Below are 27242 nucleotides of genomic sequence, written 5' to 3'. Positions count from 1 at the left end.
ACCTGTGGGGAACACGTAAACCCTAGTTACTTTGATTAATTGATTAAAATCCAACTGTCAAAGCTGTTAAGTGTCTCTTTCAAGTTCGTTATTTATTTTCACTCATTTAGAAATATAAACCCCCCTTTTTATGTTTTTACTTTCCAAGGAAGTCATTGACCAAACAATAGTAATAACAGGTTGAAGTTAAGTCTAGACTATTTTCCTCGTGGGAACGATCCCAACCTCACTAGTTGGGTTATTTACTTGACACGACCGCTTTACTTCTTATTTGAGAAGTAAGTTTGAGCGTATCAATCATCTCCTAGCTAAAACATGCTCAACACACATTCATGAAGCCTAAATTCAAATCACTCTTAAAAAGCATTTATTCAAGGAAGAATCTTACAACTCCAAAACTAAGGAATGCTCATACTCAACTCATGAAGTCGATAAGCAACTCTATTCAATGTACTACAACATGAGGAAAAAATGCATATAAGTCAACTCTAACAAGACCTTAACATTTTCATGAACATGCATATAAGAAAATCATGGAAACACACAAAACACATAATAAACCTACTAGATAGACACACTATCACCCCCTTGGGAGTAAAGCCTACAAAAAATTTGCTAATTATCATATATGCTTAAAAACAACTCCAAAGTCCAACATAAAAAGTCACAAAAGACAAGGAATCCTGAAGTTTACTAAAGCATGAAACATAGACCAGAAGGAACATGAAGAGAGCACTTTTGATGTTCTCTAGATTGGAGAGCATAAAACCTATTCTTCTTTTGATGTTCCACATCCATACTACTAGAGGCAACTTGATTACGCTCTCTTCTTGTAACCTTTGTCTTAGGGCAATCTTTCATCATGTGACTACTCTCACCACAACTAAAGCAACCTTCTCTACCGGCCAAACACTTACCCTCATGCATCTTACCACACTTAGAGAAAGAGGGCCATATGGACTCACTACTTATCCCTTGGGCTTAGGGGTATATACTCTCTCATCCTTATGCTTAGGGGTGTTAGAAAAACCTTGTCCGGTAAATCTTTGTCGATTTCTAGAATGGCCATGTCCATCAGACCCATCATGAAAGGATTTATCACCATCCACCCTAGACCTCTTTTTCTCCTAGTTTTTTCTTCCTTGAGTTGCTCTTCGATTTGTTCGGCATGAATCATGAGGCGTGAGATATCCATATTATCAACAAGCATTGTCGTATAACATTCTTTTGACACTAATTTGGAGACACTCGTCACATACCTATTAATCATGTTCCTTTAACTTGCTACCATAGATGAATCGTACTTAGACAATAGAGTAAATTTCAAGGAATACTTTTTAACACTCGTACTACCTTGCTTAAGATTCATGAACTCTTGTAATTTAGCCTCCCTCACCTCTTGGGGGAAGAACCTAAATAGAAATGTCTTCTTAAACATCTCTCAGTCTATGGGACCCGTCTCTACCGGCCTACCATTTTTCAATTGCTCATACCAAATTTGTGCTATATTCTTCAATTGCGGCTAGTTCCGCTTTTTCTACCAAACTCACTTCCATGATAGCTAGCACTTTATAAACCTATTCTATGAACCCGTTTGGATATTTTTCCATTTTGGAGCCACTATGCTCCGGTGGATTCATCCTCAAAAACACTCTTATCATAAAAGCACCCATACCTCTTATTGGTTTTGTTGGAGACACAACATCTCTATTGTCTTGTGGGGTCAAGGCTTGAGCCAAAAATTACATAGAATCCCTAAACTCCGCAACAGTGACATTCTCAATTGGAGTGTCATTTGGATATTGAGGAGGAGCTTGGGGTGTAACTTGGAGAGGAACTCTTCTTCTCCATTGTATTCCTCTTCTCTCCTAGCATTAGCCCTATTATTTTCCATAACCTGAAAAAATCATAGGGCACACATTAGATGAAGGACCTACTAGAGCTAAACTTCTATGACATGACTTAGAGAATGAAGAAGTGAGATTTATTAAACATCAAATAGACCCCATTCATAAATGTGGCGCGCTTCACATTTATGAACAAGACTATGCTAGACATGTTTGAGACAATCCTAAAACCATTCTAAACCTTGTGCTCTGATTACCAAGTTTGTCACGATCCAGGGTACCCCCTAGATGTAACATGGCGTACTTGAACCCAAAGGGGTCTCATACAATCCCTTAGCATAATCATAACATAACATAAGTAAAAAGTAGGAAAAATTCAAAACTTTTACAATCGAAGATATTTTCATAAAATCAAGCGGCTTTGTTTCAAACCATCTATTAAAATCTTGAATAAAAGTCTTGGGATACAGTCCATACAAAGTCTAGAATATAAAGAAATGACATAAGCAAAATATGATTTTGTCCCCGAAGCTATGAAGACCCACCATTCAACTCTTCTAGCTTCTTGGAAACCCAACCTTCAAGGAACTCAATCTCTGAAACCCTATATTTGATTATAATGTAGGTAATATGTGTTAGTGCAACATGTAACAAGTTGAAATCTAGCACAATGTCATAAGAGCATCTCAAAATGGCTAGTCAACATAAGACGTAAGCATAAAAGATAATAACATGTTCATAAGCATAATCTCCAACATAAGCATCATATAATCATGGGTGGACATAAGACATAGTAAATAAGAATAGGACATACATCATGTTCATGGAATAGTCTCTACTTAGAATTTCATGGTTATATACTTCAACCTTAAGTCTTTCATATTACAAGAGAACTACATCACAAGCCACTTACAAGTATACTTGTCCAAGTCAGGGATAACATCCCATACTACTAACCAAGATAAGTACCTATTTTTGGTCATTCTTAGGCATATTGGCTTGACATATCATGACACTTCTTCTAATTCTAAAAGCGAATGATCACAAGTAGTAATATAGCCCAGCCAGGGGTTGGGATCATTCCATAAGTAGTGGTCTCGAGAATTAATTGCTAAGTTTGAATTAGTTCAAGCTACTCATAGCTAAAAACTTTCACAAATGAAAACATAAAAAGTTTGAGGGGGTGACACAAGTTTCAATTATTAAAAAAGAAATGGGGTTTAGGTAATTATAAACTAAAACATAAAATAGAGATATGAATAGAGAGTTAAGATTCTTGCGATGTGATAGGAACATAGGCTAAAATAAAAAATCCGGTACAAGCTATTAATAATAAATCGCTGTAAGTTTGTGACTAAGCTAGACTTTAGTGTGGATAAATTCTCTGTCGAGCAACTTATCCCGAATCAAATCGGTTTCTCTCGAACATCGATAAGCCCTAATTATGCCTAGTCTTTACCTTAGCCCATTCACTTTATCGAGCTGAAAGTGTGGGATAGGGTTTAGGAATCACTCTCTCGAGTTAAACATACATCAACCTAATAACCACAGGCTATTGATTCAATAGTTTCGGTGTTAAGACCTCTCTCTCTCGAGCAAGCCAAAGACACGAAGGTAAAATCATATTTGCAACTACAATCCCATTAAGTTCATACACAACTATTGAATGAAATCATATTTAAAAAAACAAATACACTATTAATTAGCAAGATCCAACAGTAAATTCAATCCATATTCACATAATCACACCCCAAGAATTGAAGTTTTAGTTAGACATAGTCAAGAGATAGAAATCGATACCAACTGGTATTTTTATCAATAGGTACAATAAGAAAATATCTTTACCCAAGTCTACAATGAAGATTCTTCAATACCCACTTCCATTTTCTTGGTGTTGGAAACCTTCAAGTCTTCAAAGATCAAGAACAGTGTCTCACAAAAACTCTAAAAACTAAAACTGGAAAATATATGAATATTACAGTTTCAATATATAAAAGTATGATACTAAGCTAAAAATCTCAACGTTTATTTATAATTATCAAAAAAAATTCTGGGAAGGACTATTCGACGAAGTTAGTCGGGATCGCCGATCAACTCTTTAGTCGGGATCGCCAATCAACTCGGCGATTAGCCCTTTGGTATATTTCAATGCCCTCTTTCTTTAGCATTCAACAGCTTAGCATTTTGGATCATTGGGTGATTTTAGGACTGCTTCGCGGAATTGCTCGACGACACGCCGACTCCTCTTTTTCACTGCTGCCTTAATCCTTCCATCAGGGCTCAACTCACTAAAACATTAGGCAAGAAAAGGCCACTTGGAGACTCACCTAATGGATTAAGCGATCCTCATGGTGTCTTTTCTTCATTCTTTCAATTGCCTTGTTCCTCTTTGCTCACTTGTGTCCATGCTTTGCCTCCAAGTCTAAATACCTGAAACTCAAGGTTTTTCATCAGTTTTTGAGACAAAATATGCATTTGAGGAGACAAAATATGCATTTGAGGGCACTAAATCTACCAAAATATAGCGCTAAATATGTTCAAATTGTGGACTCATCAATAGTCAAGACTTAGGTTTTCATGTCATATAATCCTAAGTAACCTCAAAGCACACTTGTGCAATGCATGTGTAGCATATCATACTACCACACACACTAAGCATGTTCTTGGGGTCACTCTATTCATGCTTTCTATTCATAAGTGTCATTCTATACCCATTTCATATTGACAAGGAAATATCATCTTAAGTCAATCGTATCTCGAAAGGAAACTATAGCAACAACCTAAGCAGAGTCTATACTACATAAAGAACACTTCATAAGTAGCTTCAAGTCATACTTGTGCAATGTATGAATAACATCTCATACTACTATCCGCACTAAGTACCACATTAGGCTATCATACATATTTACTATTTGGGACTAGTCCCTCATTACTATTTGACATAGTCATATAACTTCTCTATTTAGTACTATGCAAGTCACAACACATGAATGGATTCTATTTCCCGATTCAAGGCTACCAAGGAATAATCCTCTAATAGGGTAGACCATGCTATCATATTGCTAACATAACTATATTATGCCTAACTAACTACCTTAGAAGACGCATTTACATGCAAGTCCAAGTTACTCTAGGAAAGGCATACATGTCTTATCCTAGCTACCATGAAATAGTCCTAGACCAACTAAGTCATGCTACCCTTACAAATAAACTATGATTCAAATGCAATATATCCTTAGGAGAGTGTGATTCTTAATCCTTATCTACCCTTAGGAGAGTATGAGTCCTCAATCCCAAGATACCATGACTAACCTACCTCAAGCTACCCTCGAAGTGCATCTTACCATGCACAGTCAAGCTACCCTTAAGAGAGTAAGAATCCTCAATCCTAAGCTACCCTTATGAGAGTATGAGTCCTCAATCCTAAAGCTACCATGAAATTGTCTTATGGTGCCGGGACTCCCGGCTAGAACCCCCTCTTTGTGATATGTTATGACTTGTTTTGGGTTGTTGCCGCCCGTTTGGGCATGCACTAGACACTCTTTTCTTTTTTTTATTTCCCCCCTTTTTATTAGCATATGTATTCTAGTTCTAACATTACTAAGCATAGAAGAATGCTAGTTGTTGTTTTAAAACCATTTTCATCATCTTTGTAGTAGTTCCCACCTATATTAACTATATAAAATGTTTTGAGAATGAATAATAAAATAGGGGGAAACGGGGGAGGGGATTTTGTCCCTCCCTCTCCATTATAGCGGCCTCTACTATAGAGGAAATACTCCTACCATAGTGAGATCATTGTAGCGGGATGCCTAGCTATGACATCCCCAACGAGGTCAGCCCAAAAATTCCAATATTGTCTTTAACTTTAATTTTTAATTTAAACTTGGGTTAGACTTTATTATCCTAAAGTTAGGTATTTTGAATTTAGGCTTGAGGGACTTTTGTTGTGGTTCTAAGTCAGATAATTCGAGAAGAAGAAAGAAAAACAAGAATAAGATTTGGCAACATCTTTTCGGGACTCAATTGAGCCTTTTTTTGTTTCTTTTTTTATGTAGTAATTAAAAAAAGGAAAAATTACGTGGTTAAGCAAAGTTATACTATTTAATTACTCATCATAGTTATAGTTTGCTATAATTACCACTCTCGACTAACATTATACATTAATTACGTGGGCTGACTTCGAGTTTGTATAATTAGTACGTATAATTCGCCAGGATATACAAATACAATATGTATAACATACAATTATTTTTTATATACATATACAATTCACCTCTCTCCCACTCTCTGACCTCTCTCGCTCGCCTCTCTCTTTCCTCTCAATCTCGCTCGCCTCTCTCCTCCCTCTCCCAATCTCTTTTGCCATATATACAAATGCATATGTATAATATACAATTATATACATATACAATTCATCTCTCTTCAACTCTCTGCCCTCTCTCGCTCGCCTCTCTCCTCCCTCTCTCGCTCGCCTCTCTCCTCCCTCTCCTAGTCTCACTCGCCTCTCTCCTCCCTCTCCCAATCTCTCTTGCCATATATACAAATACATGTGTATAATATACAATTATCTAATCAATATACATATACAATTCACCTTTCTCCCACTCTTTTCCCCCTCTCTCTCCCAGTCTTGCTCACATCTCTCCTCCATATAACATGTAACTACAATTTGTAATTATCAAACTATAGCTATGAACAGTAATTAATTATTTTTAAGTGGCTATATGTGAAAGTATCCGTTAAAAAAAGCTACAAGTTCAAAGTTCGATTTTTTTTTAAAAAATAAAATAAAAAGAAGAAGAAAAGAATAAGCATCATCAATTGTAAAAATTTAATGTAATTTTTTTTGACTAAAATGGGGCATATGTTTATAAAGTTGTGTTATATACTTAAATTTCAAAATTATCTAATCTTTAAATTAGAGTTGAGTAGTTCAGACTTCAATCAGTACACTTGTAAAATAGAAGTGATGAAACTTATATGATTTGATAACATGTTGATTGTGACATGAAAATCTTCGTGTATGTGGCTATGCTTTGTTCATGGTTTGATTTAGCTCAATTTTTTTTGTTAAAATTAATTAAATTAATTTGATTATTTTTTTAATTAATAAACTAAATCAAATCAAATATAATATATATTTTATCAATTTGTTTATTATCTATTTTTATTGGATTGCTCAATTATTAACCATACACAAATATATAATCTTTCTTTTATCTTTTTAAACTTAAACATACTAAGTGCTAAAATATTTATTAGGTAAATATAATATCATTTTCATTTGGATCAATTTCTAATTAAACTATGTACACCTCACACTGAGAAGCCGACAAGAAAATGAGATAATTGGTTTAACTTTAATTTGAATCATTTAGAAAGCCTCATTAAAATTTGAATAAATATATCAAAAAATGGTTAGGCTTTTTAAACAATTTGAACTCTCCTATCTAAAAAGTTTTTCAAATTATAATTTTTCAAAATTTACGGATACATTATTCCTTTACTCAATATATAACAAAAGATTATCAAATAATATTTGTATTAAATATATTATATACTAATAAAGTTATAATATTTTTTATAAGAATAAAATGATATATTCAAATGTTAAAATAAAAAAAAATTGTCATATTCAAGTGATATAAATTTTTAGAAATTATATTATTTTACAGAAACCGAGAGAAAGCAAGTGGTGCAGTTTGGCTGAAAATCATGAGCCACTCAAATGGAGCCATCTCATAATCAAATATTATAAGGGAAATAAATATAAGCCCCAGAAACCCAAAATTGAAAAAAAAAAAATCAGTCTTCAATGGCTTCTCTGCTGAACCCACCTCTCACTCTGCCTCAAAACAAGGTAAATATTTACATATTCATCTTCAACTGTTGACATTTGTTTCCTTTGACGATAAAAATTTTGTGCTTATTTATGTCTATAAGACCTTATGTAGGTAGCTGCTTACCCTAAGATTTAAACAAAATGGAGCCCCTTCCTCTTTCTTTTTGGTGTGATTCTGTTCTATTAATTATCCGTTAATGAACAAGAGGATTCCCTAATGAAAATGGCTGAGATATATTAAATAATTAGTACAAAAATCAGTTAGTAAGGAAAGGTTAAGCTCTACTTTGGAGTAGATAATTTTTGGGTTTTACAATTGGAAGACACTACAACACCCTAGGCCTCTTTTTACTAGCAAATTGGTTAACTTATAAGCTCAGTGCAGTGGTTTGTATCAAAATATAGTTTTAACTCTATTAAATAGGCCATGCTTTGGTAGATAGACGTATGTCTTTGCGAAATAATCATTGATTGATTATAAGGTGTTTTTCCAATAATATCTGAGAAAATTTCCAGATTAGATGGCCCCCCAGTGCTTTGGTCTAGTGGTAAGAGATAAACTTGTGATATGTGAGTCAGGCGCACGTCACAGAGTAGTGATGTGTGAGTTAGAGGCACGTCACAAAGTATTTAAGCAGAGAAGGGTAGAGGGGCGGGCTCATCATCCATTGAGTTTTGTACCCTGTGTATATTTAGATATAGATATACCTCTTTTTTTTCTCGTTTCAAACAATGAAAAATGGTTGAAGCTTTTGTATTTGGAATCATGTTAGGCCTAATTCCTATTACTTTGGCTGGATTATTGTTATTGGGATTTCTCGGATGCAAAAAGAATCAAGAATAGTTGTTTCTTCTCCATTCTATCTTAGGTTGAGTCTCATTTTGTCATTCACAGTTGTAATTGAAATAGGAAATCAGAGTTAACTCCTTGATTAAAGAAAGAGAAAAAGAAAAGAAAACAAAGTTGCTTCTTGTTTGTTACCAAATTTAGATTAGACAATCTAAAATCTTATTTTCTTTGTGCTTTATATGTTCCAATTAATGCTTTCTATGTAATTGGAGACTATGAAATGGTGTTCATCTTGTATTCCTAAGATACTTAGAACAAAACTTTGAAGAACTTAGTAAGACACAACAAAGTTTAAGAATATTTTCACAATTAGAAAATTAAAACTAGTAGAGAAACTAGAATCAGAAACAGATTAGAAAAAATATATGAAATATTTTTCTCAAAGAAGAATTGTTGTCAATCTGTGTTTAAGGAATCTTACTGATTCCAACAAACTTTACAGAAACACAAAGTTACCAAAGTTTAATGAACCAGTGAATAATAGAAGAACAGAAATTAATTCATAATCTAAAATTTGTAACACATCCCAGAATCTGGAAAAACGGGAAGGAGATCAAGCCCATTGAATGCACATTATATTATTCCTCTCTAGTATCCGAGATTTGATTTGAAATATGTCCTCTCGGGATAGAATGATCTCAATCACCAGCGTATTGATACCCAAAACGCTGGTGCCAGCGAGTCACTCAACGGCAGTAAAGTACACTTAGAATACTAGATTTTGTAGTAGTAGTAGAAGAAGTTCAAAAATTTTATATTTAAAATGAGAGGAAATCCCTCAATTTATAGAAAACAAAGGTTTGTGCGAAAAGGTTCTTATTGTGCCTTACTAGAAAGGTCACAAATCTTTGAAAAAGTCACAATCTTTCAGAAAGGTCGTCACCTTTCATAAAAGTTACAACTTTTCATAAAAGTCGCAGATCTTTTTCCAATGATACACATGATAACAAATCAAAACTATTAACTCTTAGAAACTATTTTCCTCCTTAGATAAATAATAAGAAGGTTACCTGGTGTAGTCTTTAACTGGAATACCACAAATTTTTTTCTGTTACATTCTCACTTCGACCTTACTAAACAAAGCAACAAATTATGGAGAAGTAATGCATTAATCTTCTACTTCCATGATCAGATTCTCCGAATCAGTAGAATACAAAAAATACTAACAGTATAATAATTCCCTTAAGATTGTTGTTCATCTTGTATTCCTAAGATATTTGGAACAAAACTTTGAATAACTTGATAAGACACAACAAAGTTTAAGAACATTTTCATAACTAGAAAATTAAAACTAGTAGAGAAACTAGAATCACAAACAGATTAGAAAAGATATACGAAATATTTTTCTTAAAGAAGAAATGTTGTCAATTCGTGTTTAAAGAATCTTACTGATTCCAACAAATTTTGCAGAAACACGAAATTACCAAAGTTTAATGAACCAATGAATAATAGAAGAACAGAAATTAATTCACAAATTTAAGATCTCAAATCTAAAATCTGTAACACATACCAGAATCTGGAAAAATAAGAAGAAGATCAAGCCCACTGAATGCACAATATCCCCTTAAGGAAATTATTCCCCTCTAGTATATGAGGTTTGATTTGGAATATGTCCTCCCAGGATAGAATGATCTCAATCACCAGTATATTGATTCCCAAAAGCTGGTGTCAGCGAGCCACTCAATGGCACTAAAGTACACTTAGAATATTAGATTTAGTAGTAATAGCAGAAAAACTCAAAAATTCTATATTTAAAATGAGAGAAAATCCCTCAATTTATAGAAAACAAAGGGTAGTGCGAGAAAGTTCTTATTGTGCCTTACTAGAAAGGTCACAAACCTTTGGAAAAATCACAATCTTTCAGAAAGGTCGTCACCTTTCATAAAAGTCGCAATTTTTCATAAAAGTCACAATTTTCATAAAAGTCGCAACCTTTCATAAAAGTCGCAACTCTTCATAAAAGTCGCAACTCTTCATTTTCCATTCACACCTTTTAAAACCAACATGGAAAACATTGAATTCTATTGCGTTGTGTTTACTGTTTTTCTTTCAGTTATTCGTTTGAAACAGCATTATATTATGCTTTTAGTTATCCTATACGCCAATGGCACTCGGTATTTTCCTACTAATGGATGACTCAAGAATGATATAGAAGGCAGCTTCACCTGTAGTACCACTATTGATGCGTTTTGTTCATTGTTTCTTTCACTTGGTTGGTTTTCTGGATATGTTCTTAAAAACCCCTCTCTATATTCAGCTGAACCCTGGGGGTGTCTTATCTGTATCTACTAGTGGAATACCAAACAAAAATTTTCAACCATCTTCAACACGATGGAGCCACAGGCGTTGTTTGATGACGAGAGCTAAACCATCGGTGGAAACGGATATGCTGGCAAAAGATTCTGTAGGCACCGACGCTGTTGATGATAAGGGTGATCTTTCTTTTTCATCTCAAGCAGCACAGTCAAAATTTTCATTGGATTTCTCTATACTCCTCTATATCTTCCTTCAAGAAATAGCTATTGTTGAGGATCCATGAAATTTCATCCTTTGTACCCCTTTGGTCATGCATGCAATTTAGAACCATTTTTGTTACTGTGTGAAGAGAATAAGTGAATCTGTTCCTACTTTTATAATCCTAAATCTGTATAGACTCCGAAAAAAGTTTATAGTTCCAAACTATCTTAATAAATGTAAGTTGGAGGTGTGATATTCTTGTTCGAGATTTTGATACATGTACAGTGAGTGAGTGACCATAATCTTATTAATGGTTCAGCTTAAGGGTACGTGAGGTGACATGGTGAGTACACATTTTATTGGTAAATTTATACCATATTTCAAGGTTTAATTTCATATGGTTCGATAGGTTTACACCAGAACACTTTCACATAAATTATTTGATCACCAAATATAGAATGGGAAGATAAGATTGTTTGGCCAAACTGGTCTTCTAGCATATTGTTTGTCTAATTTTGAATTATTATTTTGATTAAGTGCAGATTTTGGAGTTGTTTGCATGCACCACGTTGGGATACTATGTGAAAACCTTGAGAGGTCATTAGACTTTTACCAGAACATTCTTGGTAATCACACTTCACTTTCTAAATGGAAAATTACAGTCGAAATACATAATTGCGTAGTTCTGAAAGTTCATTGATTGATCAGGGCTAGAAATAAATGAGGCAAGACCACATGACAAGCTTCCCTATAGAGGTGCTTGGTTGTGGGTGGGTTCTGAGATGATACATCTAATGGAGCTTCCAAATCCAGATCCTTATACTGGTAGGCCTGAGCACGGGGGCAGAGATCGTCATACTTGCATAGCAATTCGCGATGTGTCTAAGCTGAAAGCTATTCTTGATAAAGCTGGTAATTCATTTACCTTATTCCTGTTTCACCTTCTGACTTGAAAATGGTAAAAGAAAAGACTATGGATATATATTCCGCTCTTTGTTTTCCTTTTCAGGCATTCCCTACACTCTTAGTCGCTCTGGGAGACCGGCCATTTTCACTCGAGACCCTGATACTAATGCACTAGAATTTACTCAAGTTGATGCTTGACAGGATCTGGACTGCTTGCTCTCCAATTTGTAATCCTTATATATAGTTAAATATACAGCTATTGTGAATATATATATATATAGGGGATATTCAACAAGTAGAATCTATTGGAAGCACTTCAGCTATTAGTGGTTATGGCTTATCAATCCCCACAATGTCATGTGCTATTTGTATGATTTAAACATCTGTGGTTGATACAATTGCCAAATGCGGTGTTACATGTTTCTGGGTTCTAAACTATCACAAGCAATATAATGTTTACAAGAGTACAATTGTCGGTACTATACACTTTTGAGTAATGTCAATGAACAAGAGTGACACTTCTCTTTTATTCTCTTGACACCCTTCCAACAATATCTAAAATATGTATGAATTGTTTTCCTTCCAAATATTTCCTTTAATTGCTTCTTCAGGCCTTATTTGGCTAAGATATATGCACAATTTATTACAGAGTTTTTGAATTCAGACGCCGTTTTTAACGTGACCTCCAATCTTGTATGGCAAGGTGTAATGTGTGGTTGGGGGTAAGCATCTTGTGCTGCAATATCTGTTTCGTAACAGGTGAAATGTTATGTCTGTCAACCCATGCCTTTATTGCTCTGTGCTCATATGTAAAGCCATCGGCTGCTATATGTGGCTCTTCCATTACTTCCTGCAAAGAATAATAGAGCAGACAGCGAAATGAGATACAAGGTTGCACAAAAGAGCACTTCACAAAATTATCAGATTATCTCATCGAATTTGAGTTCTTACCTCAAGAATTGGACAGAAGTACTGGCTAGGTGCCCTAAGGTTTCCCTGCACCCTGACATGCATCTTTGCGAATTCGGAAAGTTTTTCCAGAAGTGGAAGAACTTCAGTCACAAGATCTGGTCTATCTCTGCATCTAAGCTTACAGCATTTTAGAGCCATCTTAGATAGCTCCTCTGCTTCAATCAATGGCCAGTCTACAACTGACTTATCAAGTACATTTGCGAGCGAATTAGTGTCTATAGCTTCTTCAAATTTCATAATAAGGCCATTAGGATGACAAGCCGCCAATAGTTGAAGTGTTATTATTCCAAAAGCATACAGATCAGACTTAGGTCTCAGAGTTCCAGTTCTTAGATACTCTGGATCCATGTAAGCAAAGGTGCCAGCAAGAACGGAGTTCCTATATTCTGTAACACTTTCTGGAACAATATCAGACATAATTTTTGCTAAACCCACATCTCCGATTTTACTCACGTAATTTTTGTCCAACAATATGTTTCCTGGCTTTAGATCTCGATGAACGATAGGATCAGGCTTTGAGTTGTGCAAGAATGCAAGAGCAGATGCCACTTCAAAAAGTATCCGGAATCGAACAAACCAGGGAAGAGGTCTGTTTTTTCCTTGGAAAATGTGATCTTCCAGGCTTCCATTTTCCATATACTCATAAACAAGGCAGCCATTTCCTGGAGAAGCTCCGAGCAGTAAAACAATGTGTGGGTGATGCAACTGGCTTAGAACCTCAACCTACAAATGATCGAATACGCGATTAATCAAAAGTTGGAAGTTTAGCCAGGATGACATTGCGTGAGTTCCCTAAGTGAAACTTACTGGCACAACATAGGCATCTTGTGAGGTACTATACAAGCCACATTTATATACAAAATCAGAAAATATTTGGCTGTAGCTCTTTAAAAGAAAAGGAGGAGACTGAGAGGAATCTATTAATGATATGAAGTCAGAAGTACTATTTTGTGCAGATAATAATGCTACAGAAGTGTTTCAGACAAAAATATGCATGCGCTATGAACGACAAGCAGCCATGGCCAAGAATGCATAAATCTTGAATAACCAAAAAACCAAAAAAATATGGGAAAGAGAACCTCTTTTAGAAACTCCTCTTTCTTTAATGATGCGTTCGGATGAAGAGCTTTGATGGCAACAGGGGTATGATCAAGGTTGCCTTTGAAAACTTTTCCGTATCCTCCTTCACCAATTACCTTAGACTCAGAAAAAGAATCAGTAGCCACCTGAATCTCTTCTCTAGTCAATCTCCTATACCTGCCATCACATGACAGTAGTGCATCGACAACTTTTTGTTTTTCTAAGGACTGTTGGAGAGCCTTCGACTCTGCTATCTGCCTCTCACAAGCTTCTTCAGCGAGCAACTTTCTCGCTATCTCAACCTCTTTCTCAGTTTCTACATGTTTCTTCTTCAGTTCAGCAACTATTTTCCTTAGGCTTTCTTCTCTTTCCTTGGCTGCATTCACTCTTCTTGTTTCTTCACAGAATTTTGAGGAAAGCAATTGGACCTGAAAGACAGTCAGAGAGTCATGTTCTGACATGTCGATAGCAACAGTGAACGAGAATATGGTCAGGCAATAGGTATTTTTCCCTAGAGGCTGAGTTACTATACTCCTCATGATGTTCTACCGTCACTTCAAATGGAACTCAGATTAGGATAAACAAGAACTTGATTCTGACAGACAGCATAAAAAAACTCTGTTCATTTCAGTATGAAAGAAGAGCACTCAAGAATTATTCATTTAGAGGTGAAACAAAATAGATCAAGATTTTACCTTGTTTTGGGCATGGATCAGATGTTCACATGTTTGGTTGTACAATGTTATGGTGTTTCGCAACTCTAGCTGCAATCTTCCCATTTCAACCTGAATGTCTGACTGCTCAATGACATAAAAAAACTACCTCAACATACTAATACGTTTTCCGGTTACACATATATTATACTCTAATATGACATTGGAATAAGAAAGTACAATATTCAAGAGAAAGCTTGCTAAAAAGAATTTAAAAAAAGGTCAAACTCACATGTTCTGAGTAAGTGGAAGAATGGCTACTCTTGACTGCCTCCAGACCAGCTGCCGATTCTTCTAGATTTTGAATGTATCTTTGCTGAGGACTGATATGATTAGAAGTATTCACATGTAAAAATGCTGGAGGATTGAGATGTGTAAAGTCTGCAAGTGATGATGCTCTGCTATGAAAATCCATCGAGGCACAAGACGCAATGGATTCTTGTTGATTGATAGTATTAAGTTCAGTCTCTGTTTCAGAATAGAAATACTTGTTCGAAGTTAGAAACTACTATACTAGGAAAGGAAGAAAGAGATGACCAAGGAGATCAAGGTAAATGACTGAGCTTTTCTATGTACCAGTAGATAACAAGGGATTCAAGGAATTTTTAACAAGTCCATTCGATGACACCACATAAACATCAAAAGACTCAGGAACATGCTTGAGGATAGCTGATGGTACATCTCCATCCTTCTGCTTCCTGATTAAAATTGATTAGAAGTTTGGCACATCAACAATTGAAAATCAAGAATCACCATAGTATCATGTGAAAGGTCAAGTTGCTCCCATAGATCAAAATCATCAGTGTAACACAACTCCAACTATGGAGCTTACAGAAAACAATTAGATTAATCATATGATCAACTACAGTTCGGGTAACTCTTGATGAAATGTAATAATCAGGACAGGACCTCAATATTACCAGTCAAAATTTTCATATTAAATTATAACTGGACAGTAAATTGTTGAATTGCGTGACAATCTCTGATCGAAGTTTAATTTTGTCAAAATGGTAAGCAAATGTTCTGTTACTCCACCATCACTGAGATGGTGCTACATGTTACAACTGTAGCCTGACAGAAAACACAGTTCAACGACTAATCTGTGAGAGTACTGAGAAAATCTACTAGCCTAGCAACCTCATACAGCGAGAAGTGAAATGTTATTGTACTTTAGTGTTGGAATGTTTTCTTCCTTTATCCCGAACATCGTTGATTTCTTCATTTCTATATCACACACCAAATACAAGCTGGGAATGGTTCTCCATATCCACCAATATAATTTGTTAGATAAGTGAAGCCTTTATTTTATTATTATTATTATTTATATTGCAGTTTGTACTAGTTTCCATAGGTCAGAAATTTGAAAAATCTGTAACGAATGAGGCAGTAAAATTCAAAAACATTATGTTTCTGGCTTCCATACCATGGAAAAGAATATGAGCATCATAGAAACCTTACTGTGATAACCCATTATCTTATTGAGCACCGTTATACAACCGATATAACACATTATACATCTCTAACAAATGCATATCCAAGAAATCTTGAACCAATGCCATACCTGCCAAAGTAACTGGGAGAGAAAGAGCCCAACACTAGACTATTAATCCCAGCCTGAGCTACATATTTTAGAAGCACTGTTGCAGGATTATCCCCTTCCAGCACCACAGTTTCAACCTACAGGATGATCAGACAGTAGCACATATAACAACCATTCTACCTTTAGATACATCTAACCTACTAAGGAAGAGAAAGCTTACACTTTTTCTTGTGCATAGATTCTTAAATGGGATAAATATTTCTTCACAGTTAGCCCTCATATCCTCTATATACATTTCCACCACATTATCATCAAGCTCGTTAACTGGAATATTCTCTCCTGCTATAAAATTCATGAGTCAAAGATATTACAAACCCAGAAGACTTAAATGATAGACACTTGCTGACAGATCAGTTATAATATTAGTATAACCTTTTAAATAGATCCAATGATCAATCATCAAGATCAAACTGAGTAATCTTTAAAATGGTGTGTGAAAACCAAGGCACGTTCAGTCTCAAGTAGTACATACCAAATACTTAATGAACCTGATCCAATCAATCAGCTCACATTCATGAAAGGCAAGTTAAAAAGGTAGACGTTTTGAAGTTCTCTTCCTGACATACAACAACTGCCCACATTTTTTTCACAAAATTTACCACCATAAAGAAAATAGCTACCACACTATAGTGAGTGTGAACAAAGTTCTACCTTCGAAATTGAATAGTAGCTACATATAAGTGTAATGATAGAGTGTTAATACTACGAGGCTTCCTGAAAATGTATGTTTTGACCCAAGGGGAGACAATATCAATCTATGTTAAAAGTCTTTTTTAGGTTGGTTAAACTCTACATGTGCTATTAGAGTCGATGGCTTGACGAGACGAGTATGGAAATGACTTTGAGTAGCTCTGATATTTCAGCTCTTGAAGAGTTAAAGAGCAATCCCATCAGAGTGATGGTGTTTATTGTCGTGGCTCATAGTTTGAAGATAGACATAGAACGCGAAACTTGGGGACTTCTACCGGCCATAAAATGTTCTGGATGAATTGGTGGTACCTAGTAAATCTCTAATAAGCTCATGAATCTCAGTGACAGGTCATATGGTACTTAGTTTGAGGAGGAAATTGTTGGGTGCGGACAAAGTTCCACATAAGAAGTTGATGAGAAATAGAAACAACATACAAGTCTAATGATACTCTTACTAGTCCAAAAATTATTGAAAAAGTAGTGAGGTTTAGCCCCACACAGATAGTATCATACAATGCTAAGAGTCACATTTGAGCTGGTTAACCCATCAAATTAAATTATTCTATTCTTGATTACGGTACTTTTAGATCCCTAAGTAACAAAGAAAACTGAAATTTACAACATAAATAATAGGGTAGATTGCACTGACACATAATCAATTGGAGATACATTTCAAAATCCCTAAGAATATCATAATTTAGTAGGTGCCGAGTATAGTGAAGTAATCTAATTATCCATATATGATTTATCAAATACGTAAGAGAGAGAGCTATGAAGCAGAATTTTTACAGGGAGTTGGAATTGCGATGACGGTAGGCATGACATGAATGAGGAAAAAGCGATGAGCTTTAGGCAACAACTTCTCTATAGCCCACCGGACGGCTCGCTGACTACCCCTCCCTTCGCCGCTCTTAACTGCCACTGCCACGTTGACCATCGCCTCCGCAGCAGCTGACGGCGGACTATCCCCGTCGACCTTCATACTTTAGAAAGTGATGAGCACACTGTTAGCACAGGTTTATTAGTTGGCAATAAATAATTTGAGGAGCAGCGAACCGGGTTCGTTCATTCATTGGCGCCGGTTCCAAACTTGTCAAGTAGGCATGGGCCGTCCACCCAACTTTTTATATTTATTTTAATATATATATATATAATAACACTGATATGTTTTTTTAGGAAAAAGACTCAAAAACATTTCAACATATTAGAGATCGTTCAGAAATGTCATCTATTACATTGAATTGGCCCTTTCTTCCACCTAGCTATGAGATTAAAAATTCTCTTGACCAATTAGATATGGTTCAGATTTTATTTGCTCATTCTTCTATTTATCAGATAAAAAATGTTTTTAAAATCAAAAGTGATGAAACTAATTTTGTTATTATGATTAGCTGATATTGGTAAGAAATTTAAAGAGGATATGCAACATACTTTTGAGATGAGGGATTTGGGAAAACTGATTAAATTAGTTTCTCGGAATGAAAATCAAGTAACTGAAAATTTAAGTGTTCATTAGTCAAAAGAAATATGCATAAAGACATTTTGAAAGAAGAAATCAGAATGAAAATTGCAAAGAGATAACTACTCTAATGTGTTAGAAGGAGAAGTTGAGCAAAAATGATGATGAAAAAGTGAAAAAGATTCGTTACAGGAATATAACTAGTTTATATGCTTTAAATCTTCTATCAGTAGCAAGTAATTGTGCAATTAGCACTCATTTTAGAGAAGCTAAAAAGGGATTAATTATAATAAGGAAACACTCACTTATATATACAAATTTAGAAATACATGTTGAAGGGGTATTCAGATAGTGACTAAGTTGGTTCTTCTAATAACATGAAGAACACTTTTGGTTATTGTTTTAAGAGAAAATACATAATTATCTAATTGAATTTGTACTTTTTTTGAACTAAACACTTAAAACTTGTGAGAATCCTATATTACTCCATGAAACTATTTATATTCACGATAAATACACCCTTTTCATTCTTCTCTACATAATTGTGTTCTCACCAAAACTGGACACGTGAAGAAATAGTATTACAACCCAAACCAATGTTAAAATACCATGTGAAATTTTTTAGTTAATTTTTTCATTAATAAATTAGATTCATCTTTCCATCTTTCCCAAATCACCAATAATAGCCTTTAAGAAGCTTTTTCAACATGCCAATAATTGAAAGTCACCATTCTTTTTCAAATTTTGTATTTTAAAATGTAATATTATTAGATTCTATCTTTTTCCTTTTAAAATTTAACTAAGTAATTTTCTCTTTCCTAAAACTTAAAGATTCAAAATGATGAAGCTAATAGATAAAGAAGGCGATTTAAGATGACGACGATGATTTAAATTTTGATTTGATAGAACTTCTAATTTTTATATTTGATTATTTGTCATAATATAGTAGTAATTAAGTAGTGCAATGATGAAGTGTTGTCACTATACTATGATTTGTATTGGTGGAATTCAAAAAAATAAATTTCAGAAATTAGGGGCAAAGTAAAAATTTAGAAGAAAAAAAATTCAAAAAAAAAAGAAAGAAGAAGTAAAGAAATAAAATAGCAAATCAAAGGTAAAAATGAATAAAAGTTAAATAGTGAATAATATGTGACAGATTAGGGTTAGTGCGTGATTTGCACCTGTCTTATTACAACTGGAAATGACCGAAAAGGAGGTATATATGCTACTTTAAAATAATTTCGTAAAGATAATAGAACTCACACAAACTTTAGGTGTCTATTTTAAAAAAGAGTATAAATTCAACGGAGATAGTTGTGTATTTTTTCTTGTTCTACTGTTGATTCAGAGATATTCTTTTGATGTTTTAAAAATCAAGACATTGTTTCACAATTTACGGTTGAAGTTCATATCATTGCAGAAACAATTGCAAATCAGTCCTTATAGTTTAGAAAAGTACTACTTGATATGAATTTACAATCCAAAAAAAAAATGCACATAAGTGATTGTGGATAATCAAGCACCTTTTTTAATATCGAATAATCCTATTTTTCAAGTAAAACCAAGTATTTTTAATATTAAATTATTCTTTCTCAAAGGCGCACATAAAAAAATATATTAGGTTAAATATTGCAAAATAGAAATTTTAACTTACATGTCTGTTTACAAAGCCTCAGCAAACATTAGATTTGAATTTTCCAGAGAAAGACTTAAAATTTGCATCAACTAAAACAAGAAAGAGTGTTCATTAATTGTCTGCACTAACAAGTCAAAAGAACTTTCTTCAACTTTTAACCATTGTATTAGCTTAGTTGTTTTTTTAGGAGTTTATTTCTCATGAAAAGTTATTTGCATAGTAATTGCTAAAAAATATAAGCTTTAATTATTCTTTTTTTGTATTTAAACATCATTCATATATAATACAAAATAGAAAATAATTTTTTAGTATATACACATGGAGCCATGTAAGCGCCACATAGACTAATAGAAATTGTGACATGATAAGTTAGCTGTACAAGGAAAAATATGTAGCCAAAGTTGAATTGGAAGGGAAAACATATCAAAAAGAGAAAATAATTATTTTCGTCCCTCTATTATTGTCTTATGTTGGTTTTGGTTCCTATGAAATCTCATTAATCATACTTAACCTTTAATTAATTAAAGTTAGTGATTTCAGTCATTCTACTAACAGTGAATGTTAATTTAAACAAATCACTTATTGATGTCAAGGGTAATTTTGGTATTACAGCAAAAAACACTTCTATGCAGAGAACAAAACCTAAAGCTAGAACAAGTTTATAACTTCTCCCGTAACATCCTTTCTTATACACAACCATATCTCAGCCCTATTGTGCCTTCTTCGATTTAACGTGGATTCAATCTTCTCATACAGTATTTATGTGTTTTCGTGTGTTGATGAACAATTTTTCTCTTTAGTTGCCTCCCCATTTATATGAGAATACAATCTAGACACTCCTGCAACACTGGAAACAACTCATCAATATGCTTATTAAAGAGAAATCGAGCTTGAATCTCTCACCTTACCAACTAACTGAGAGTTGATGATTGTTGATCTTGACGTAAACATTAAAAAAATCAAACTACCAAATCAATTTTACCTACCTTAAACTTAAGCTACCTTGTACCGATTTTTCGTAAGCAAAAGCTTCATATATCAAATCAGATAAAACATTAATCATAAACTTAATCGTAAATTCAGATGAAAACAACCTAATTCAAGAAATAGAAAGGCTGGACCGAAGCTTGCAAAAAAAAGATCGAAGAGGGATGGAAAAAAATACCTCTAGCTCAAACCGAAAAACAGTGAAAAAATTCAAAAATTGATAAAAATCTGAGCAAAATTCCTTCCGATATGAGCTCTGCCTTAAATTTTCTCTTAAAATTCCATCAACAATTTCTTTAGTTCATCCATTCTAAAGCTAAGAATGAAACGGGAGGGAGATAGAAATATCATTTTGTGAATGAGTTTTACTTTGAAGCTTCATTTTCCCAAATGAATGACATTACTTTGGGAAGTGCTTCACTGTGAAATGGGCTAATTCATGTGAACTCTAACAAAAAAATATTATTATTTATATATATGATTATTGTAATATCAAAATTACCCTTGACAGCAATAAGTGATCTGTTTAAATTAATATTCTCTGTTAGTAAAGGACTGAAATCACTTATTTTAGTTAATTAAAGGTTAAGTATGATTAGTGAGATACCATAGGACCTAAACCAACATAAGACCATAACAGAGGGATAAAAACAATTATTTTTCCTATAAAAAAAGTATGATCAAGAACGAATATAACTCTTTTATATGAGTTCAAGAACAAATATGACTCTTTTCCGTTTAAACATCATTTAGTTCAATGACAATTTGTTTTGGTAACAAATATTGCTTCTCGTTCTTTTTGCCTTTATTTATATTTCTAAAGTTAAAGTGAAGCTTAAAAACTCCAACAAAAATACCTGCAAACAGCTATGATAACGCACCTCATGAGGATGGTTAGTCAGCAAATACTAATCTAGTAGCTATAATTAGCAAGTTGAAGTCAATCTATCTAGGAGGCTGGTCAGCACCAATCAATATTTACTTCAAAGTAGTTTTTATATTGACAGAGCCAAAATTTTAATTAAGAGATGTCAAAATATAAAAATGTGAAATTGCGGTAGAAGTTAACAAGTGTCAATATGTATCACATCAAAAAATATTTTTACTGACTATACATTGTAATTTTTGGTGAAGAGTCAACACACCTCAAGCGTATGTGATTGAAAGGCATAATACATATATTGGATTCTAAATTTGGCTTCAAATTTTAACTTTGACCTCCAACTTTCATTATGCACAAACAAACATTTTAACTATCCAACTTTTAAATAAATAAACACATGAGTCCTACATGGCAAAATACACGTAGGATACCACGTTGAACAAAAAATGACATGTAGGACATGTATGTCTATTTGTTCAACTTTATACAAGTTTAAATGTCTACTTGTGCACACCCAAAGCTGAAGGGCATAAATGTGATTCGAAGCCAAGTTAAAAGACATATTTATGTGTTACGCCTTGAATTTTTCTAGTTCTAGTTAAAAAAAAAACTATAAGTACCATTGATATATCTTTTTTTTTTTCTTGGGTTATAGCATATTTGTAGCTATACATTATATCTCTGAAGTAATATGAAAAAATTTAAATTAAATTTTTTTCAAATATAAAGTCATATACTCTTTTCATCCCAATTTAAGTGTCTTTAGTTTGACTGGACACATAATTTAAGAAAAAAAGAAATTTTTGAATCTTATAATCTTAAATTAAAAATATGTGATAGTCTTTTAAATTTTATAGTCTTACATTATCATATGAAATAATAAAACTAAAAAAAAACCCATCCTAAACATAAAAGAGACTTTTTTTGTTTGAGAGATAGATCTTGAGGGAGTTTGTCATATTTTGGAACATAATAAAAAGTAAACCAGCTGCACGTAAGATGGAAGAGATCGAGGGAGTAATAACCTAAATAGCATAATATTTATTCCGTTTGTTTAAAAAAGAATGATCCAATTTTTATTTTAATTTGTCTAGAAATTTTTATCAACACTTTAACTTCAATTTCCATGTAATATGTTTAAGACTACAAAAATTAAAGACTATTCTGATATATTAATTTGACATAACTTTAATTGATAACCACAAGATTAATTTTTTTTTCTTAAACTTCATTTAAAATCAAAGGAGACCAGTCTTTTTGAAAAGGAGGGCTTATAGAGGACTAAATCATTGTGTCTAAAGAGGGCTAAGTCTTCAGTGGCGTAGGCACATAGAGACTAGAGTAAAGACTGATATGTCTATCAACCAAATGAATAGTCATCTAATTCAAGGCTCAAAGCTCTGAACATATATAGTCAGAAGCGAACCTAAGATTTTGAAAATAGAGGGACACTATTTATAGTCTATAAAATCATTTATTTTTACACAAGACGACATGTTAAGAGTACATTTTGATTTCACTTGTACAATTACTTCTATTGAGTTGATTAAGTTAATCATCCAAACCGTTAGTTGAACTATCCACGTCCGTTACTAGCTATATTATGAAATACCTAGCTAGGAGAATCATTTGTTGCTCGGACTTTAATCTTATTTGAAGTTATGGTTATGGTTAAGGTAATGTCCTCCTTACTTACCGAATGACAAATAAGGTAGGGGTCAATGCTAAACCCCCTTGGACAACATAACTGATACTCGTAATCATACTATTGATTTCTGTTCAAGATTATTGTTGAACTCCAGGAACTCAAGAGTATAAAGTAAAGAACACACTAAATTACTATGGAAAATTTTCTTGCGGAAGGGAGTAAAAAACACGATATAAGATGAGTACGTAGGATTAATTTCAATCAAAACTTTACTAACTTCAAACAGTTGTTTCACATTACAACTTTAGTACTAAAACACCTAAAAATCACTCTAATAGTATACCACCTTTATATACTATAAACTCTAGTCTTCAAAGAACACAACCTACACAACAAATTCAAGACTTACCGCAAACACAAATGAGAAATATTACAGCCCAATTATCTCCTAATTACAGACTCAATCTCAACATCTTTAACATGACTAGTAAACTAGTTGTTGGCTTGATGCAACTTGACTCTGTATCTTCATTTCCGCGACTACTGCTTGAGACATATCTGTTCAATTCTACAGCATCCTTGAGTCCTAGGTTAGAAAAAAAGAGTTTTCCTTAGAGGATGTTGAGTTATGTAAAGGAATATGAGATATTCTTACAAGTTACAACTTTTTTTTCCTGCTGTACATATTAGGACTTTGATTTCTTTTCCTTATTTTCTCCACTAGTTCTCTTCTATCTCATCCATATACTGTCGCGTTGTATGTTGTACCTGGTCTATCTGTAATAATAAACACAAGATAACAATAGCAACATATAAACCTGGTTCACGTTGTCAATCATCAAAACCACATACTTCTTGATTCCCCATTTTCCAACACCCCTCCACCTAGGAATAAGAGCCTAGATGGATACTGGAATTACTTTTTTTTAAAAAACTAGGGTTAGATAGGCATATTGACATCTTGACTAGCAAAAAGGGCTAAATGAAGAAGAAATAAAGACTTAAAAATTGGTGTCTAGCTAAGTTCTAGTCCAAGTTAATAAAGAGAAGTATATTGTGTCCAACTTTAAAAGAAAATTTCCAAGTTTTGAAACTTGAGAGAAAGAACTCCAACAAACAACAAACAGCACAAGGCACTTGTTTTGTTAGTTGATTGATTGATATTCATACATAGTGAGATAGAGGGGACAACATTTAATAAGTATATATGGAAATGACTTATAACATATGTAAAAAGATAAAGATTTTTGGTGTGTGACAGATAGAGCGTGAGCACGCAGAGCTTTTAAACATGGGGAATAATCCATGAAAGAACCATGTGTGCTCACTCTCTTCTGTCACGCATCCTTAATTTACCTTGTATTTACGTATACTTATCGCGAATATCACCAATAGTTTCTCTGCAATTCACTAAGGTTATACCATAACAAGAACCTTATATAAACTTCTCTTCCTTGACAAAATTATGTCTTCCAAGCCTTGACATTTATAGATGGTGAAAAGTGGTGATCCCCCCCACCCCACCACCCCACCCCACTTTAGGAAGTGTGTTTTTTATAATTGATATGTGAAATTTACTGATTTAATTAATTCAGATTCATGTCGTGTAGGGTGAAAAAGAAAGGGTAGTGGATGACTTCCATTTCACTTTGCGGTTCTCTAGGTATACATACATAGATTCCACTCCTTTTCATTTCTTTACGTTCTTATTTGAATAGAAGACGAGTATATATAGCATAGTGTAAAAATATTAATGCTTGAAATTTAATTAACTAAAGCAAAGTTTTAACCATGGTTAAGATCTTAATTATTCCATATATCCATTTCCCTACTTCTTTTCACTGCATTATATATTCTTCCACTTCCTTTTTGGAGTTAATTGATCTTTTGATGACATTTTCTCTTTAAAATTTCCATTCAACAGGATAGTGATACTCTGAGTATTTCTTATATATATATATATATATAACTTGCTTTCTTGAATGAAAAACAAAATTAGCAAAAAATAAGAAAATAAATGAACAAACTATGAAATGTGAACTATGCTTAATTGTGTTTTTGCCATGTGCTAGCTAGCAACATTCTTCAAGAAGCTTTATCAATTAAACTGTTTGTTTATCCTTTTAATTCTCTTTTTTTGTCCATACTGAAGAAGATTATAGAACATTATATCAAAATTGAATGTCATTTTACAAGTTTATATATATTTTCTCAATTATCTCAGGCACATAAGTGGTTCTTGTACAGTTTTATGATTATTTATATTAGAATTCTACATCTTAATTATAAGTTGTATATATCAAAGTAATCTATTGTAAATATTTTAATATTAGAATTCTACATCCTAATTGTAAACATTGTTGATTTCTATCACCCCCTCAAGTTGGAGGTTGATAATTATGCAACTCCAAATTTGCTATAAAATTCATGTAAATATTGCTGTTTGATGATTCGTTGATGGTTAATGCAAAAACTTTTCTGTAGAAAATGGAAGGAGTAATTCCACCTATAATAAAAGAGGAGATGACAGTGTGATTCAGAGGCGAAGCCAAGATTAAGAGTTTGGGAGTTCTAAATTTTGTTAATAACTGCTAACCAATTTTATTAGGGGTTCACAAATTAATATACATATACATTTAATTAATTTTCTAGTACAAGTATAAGGTCTACGGAAAAGCTACAGGATTCATCCGAACCCATGAACCCACCTAGCTCCGCGTCTGGTGTGATTGTTTCCTCCACAAATTTGGCACGGATTTATGTGTAAGAGTTCTTCTATCACTACCAAATGATGTTTGTGTTTTATAGACTTGAAACAGTCATTATATCATGACTTGATCCTTTTCACTATCTTTTTCTCTCATTTATATCCTACCCTCTCAGCAAATTAACTTATGGAGCTGGCCCGTTATAACATTAATCTCAAAGTCAAATTTGTTTGGTCCAAGCTAGTGTAGTCAACTAAAGAATACTCACTCTAATTCACTCATAATTCTAATTATCACAACCTTTAATGTTCCTTCCTTCATAATAATGTCACCAATCTTCATCAACAGGCTTATTTTGGTCTTTCAAACAACATAGTTTAAAGATTTTAGTTTTATAACTATGAATTGATGAAGAGATCCCTGGTGAAAGGGAGAGAGTGAAGATGAACTGGCCATTTAAGATTTTTTCATATCCCCAAAGCTTTCCCAATAATAAAAATCTCTAAATTTTTCATTGCTCCGGATACATTCCTTGGTTATACGATACAATATTGTAACCGATATATAATTACTTAAGAGGCAGATATATTCTTCTATTGTCAAATACATCGGTCTCTACTGATTCTGTTGCGTCAATACATTCCTCTATTGCCGGAGACGAAATTAATTGGTCCCTACTCTATTGTTATTGCTTCAATTACATTTCTTTGTTGTCGGATACATAACTATGAACATGATTCATAATGGGAAGGATGTACCTGAGAGGAAATTTTTGCAATTTTTTTAAATGATAGTAGAAGCGTTAGGATTATAATATGTTAAGTTGGGTATTTATGTAATTTTTCCTATTATTAATTAATATTGTTCCCACATTTTGTGAAAGAAAGCATGCCCAATTAATTATTACCAAACCAAAAGACAATAAAAAAAGAGAGAGAAAAAAGAAGACCAAATTATATAT

At 33.4% G+C, this 27242-nt stretch overlaps 2 protein-coding genes across 3 annotated transcripts; one reads left to right on the top strand and one right to left on the bottom strand.

The window, feature by feature from the left end:
* Positions 1-7553: 7553 nt before the first annotated feature.
* LOC107026000 lies at positions 7554-12285 on the top strand. The gene is made up of 5 exons (XM_015226818.2): positions 7554-7710; positions 10800-10974; positions 11542-11625; positions 11708-11911; positions 12009-12285. Exons 1-5 carry the CDS (start codon positions 7666-7668, stop codon positions 12101-12103), a joined length of 603 nt encoding a protein of 200 aa, XP_015082304.1. The 5' UTR covers positions 7554-7665; the 3' UTR covers positions 12104-12285.
* LOC107025999 (U-box domain-containing protein 34-like) lies at positions 12277-18073 on the bottom strand. Of its 2 annotated transcripts, none has more exons than XM_015226816.2 (9): positions 17750-18073; positions 16431-16552; positions 16232-16347; positions 15247-15368; positions 14903-15138; positions 14653-14754; positions 13957-14385; positions 12857-13600; positions 12277-12755 (listed from the first exon to the last, which is right to left on the bottom strand). In XM_015226816.2, exons 1-9 carry the CDS (start codon positions 17940-17942, stop codon positions 12579-12581), a joined length of 2241 nt encoding a protein of 746 aa, XP_015082302.1. In that variant the 5' UTR covers positions 17943-18073; the 3' UTR covers positions 12277-12578. The 2 variants fall into 2 exon arrangements, with proteins under 2 accessions (XP_015082302.1, XP_015082303.1); XM_015226817.2 differs by having other exon boundaries at positions 16431-16549; positions 17750-17884.
* Between the last annotated feature and the right edge of the window lie 9169 nt (positions 18074-27242).

Source organism: Solanum pennellii, chromosome 7 (genome assembly GCF_001406875.1).
Source record: "Solanum pennellii chromosome 7, SPENNV200".
NCBI lineage: Eukaryota > Viridiplantae > Streptophyta > Magnoliopsida > Solanales > Solanaceae > Solanum > Solanum pennellii.
This window is presented reverse-complemented; position numbering and strand designations above follow the sequence as displayed.

Excerpts from the sequence above, each read along its gene's own strand:
- LOC107026000 (XM_015226818.2), top strand. The coding sequence starts at position 7,666 with ATGGCTTCTCTGCTGAACCCACCTCTCACTCTGCCTCAAAACAAG. Across the intron at positions 10,975-11,541 it reads CGACGCTGTTGATGATAAGG|ATTTTGGAGTTGTTTGCATG; the intron begins GTGATCTTTCTT and ends GATTAAGTGCAG. Across the intron at positions 11,626-11,707 it reads CTTTTACCAGAACATTCTTG|GGCTAGAAATAAATGAGGCA; the intron begins GTAATCACACTT and ends TTGATTGATCAG.
- LOC107025999 (XM_015226816.2), bottom strand. The coding sequence starts at position 17,942 with ATGAAGGTCGACGGGGATAGTCCGCCGTCAGCTGCTGCGGAGGCGATG. Across the intron at positions 16,553-17,749 it reads CATCGCAATTCCAACTCCCT|CAGGAGAGAATATTCCAGTT; the intron begins GTAAAAATTCTG and ends TGAATTTTATAG. Across the intron at positions 14,755-14,902 it reads CTTCCACTTACTCAGAACAT|TCAGACATTCAGGTTGAAAT; the intron begins GTGAGTTTGACC and ends GTCATTGAGCAG.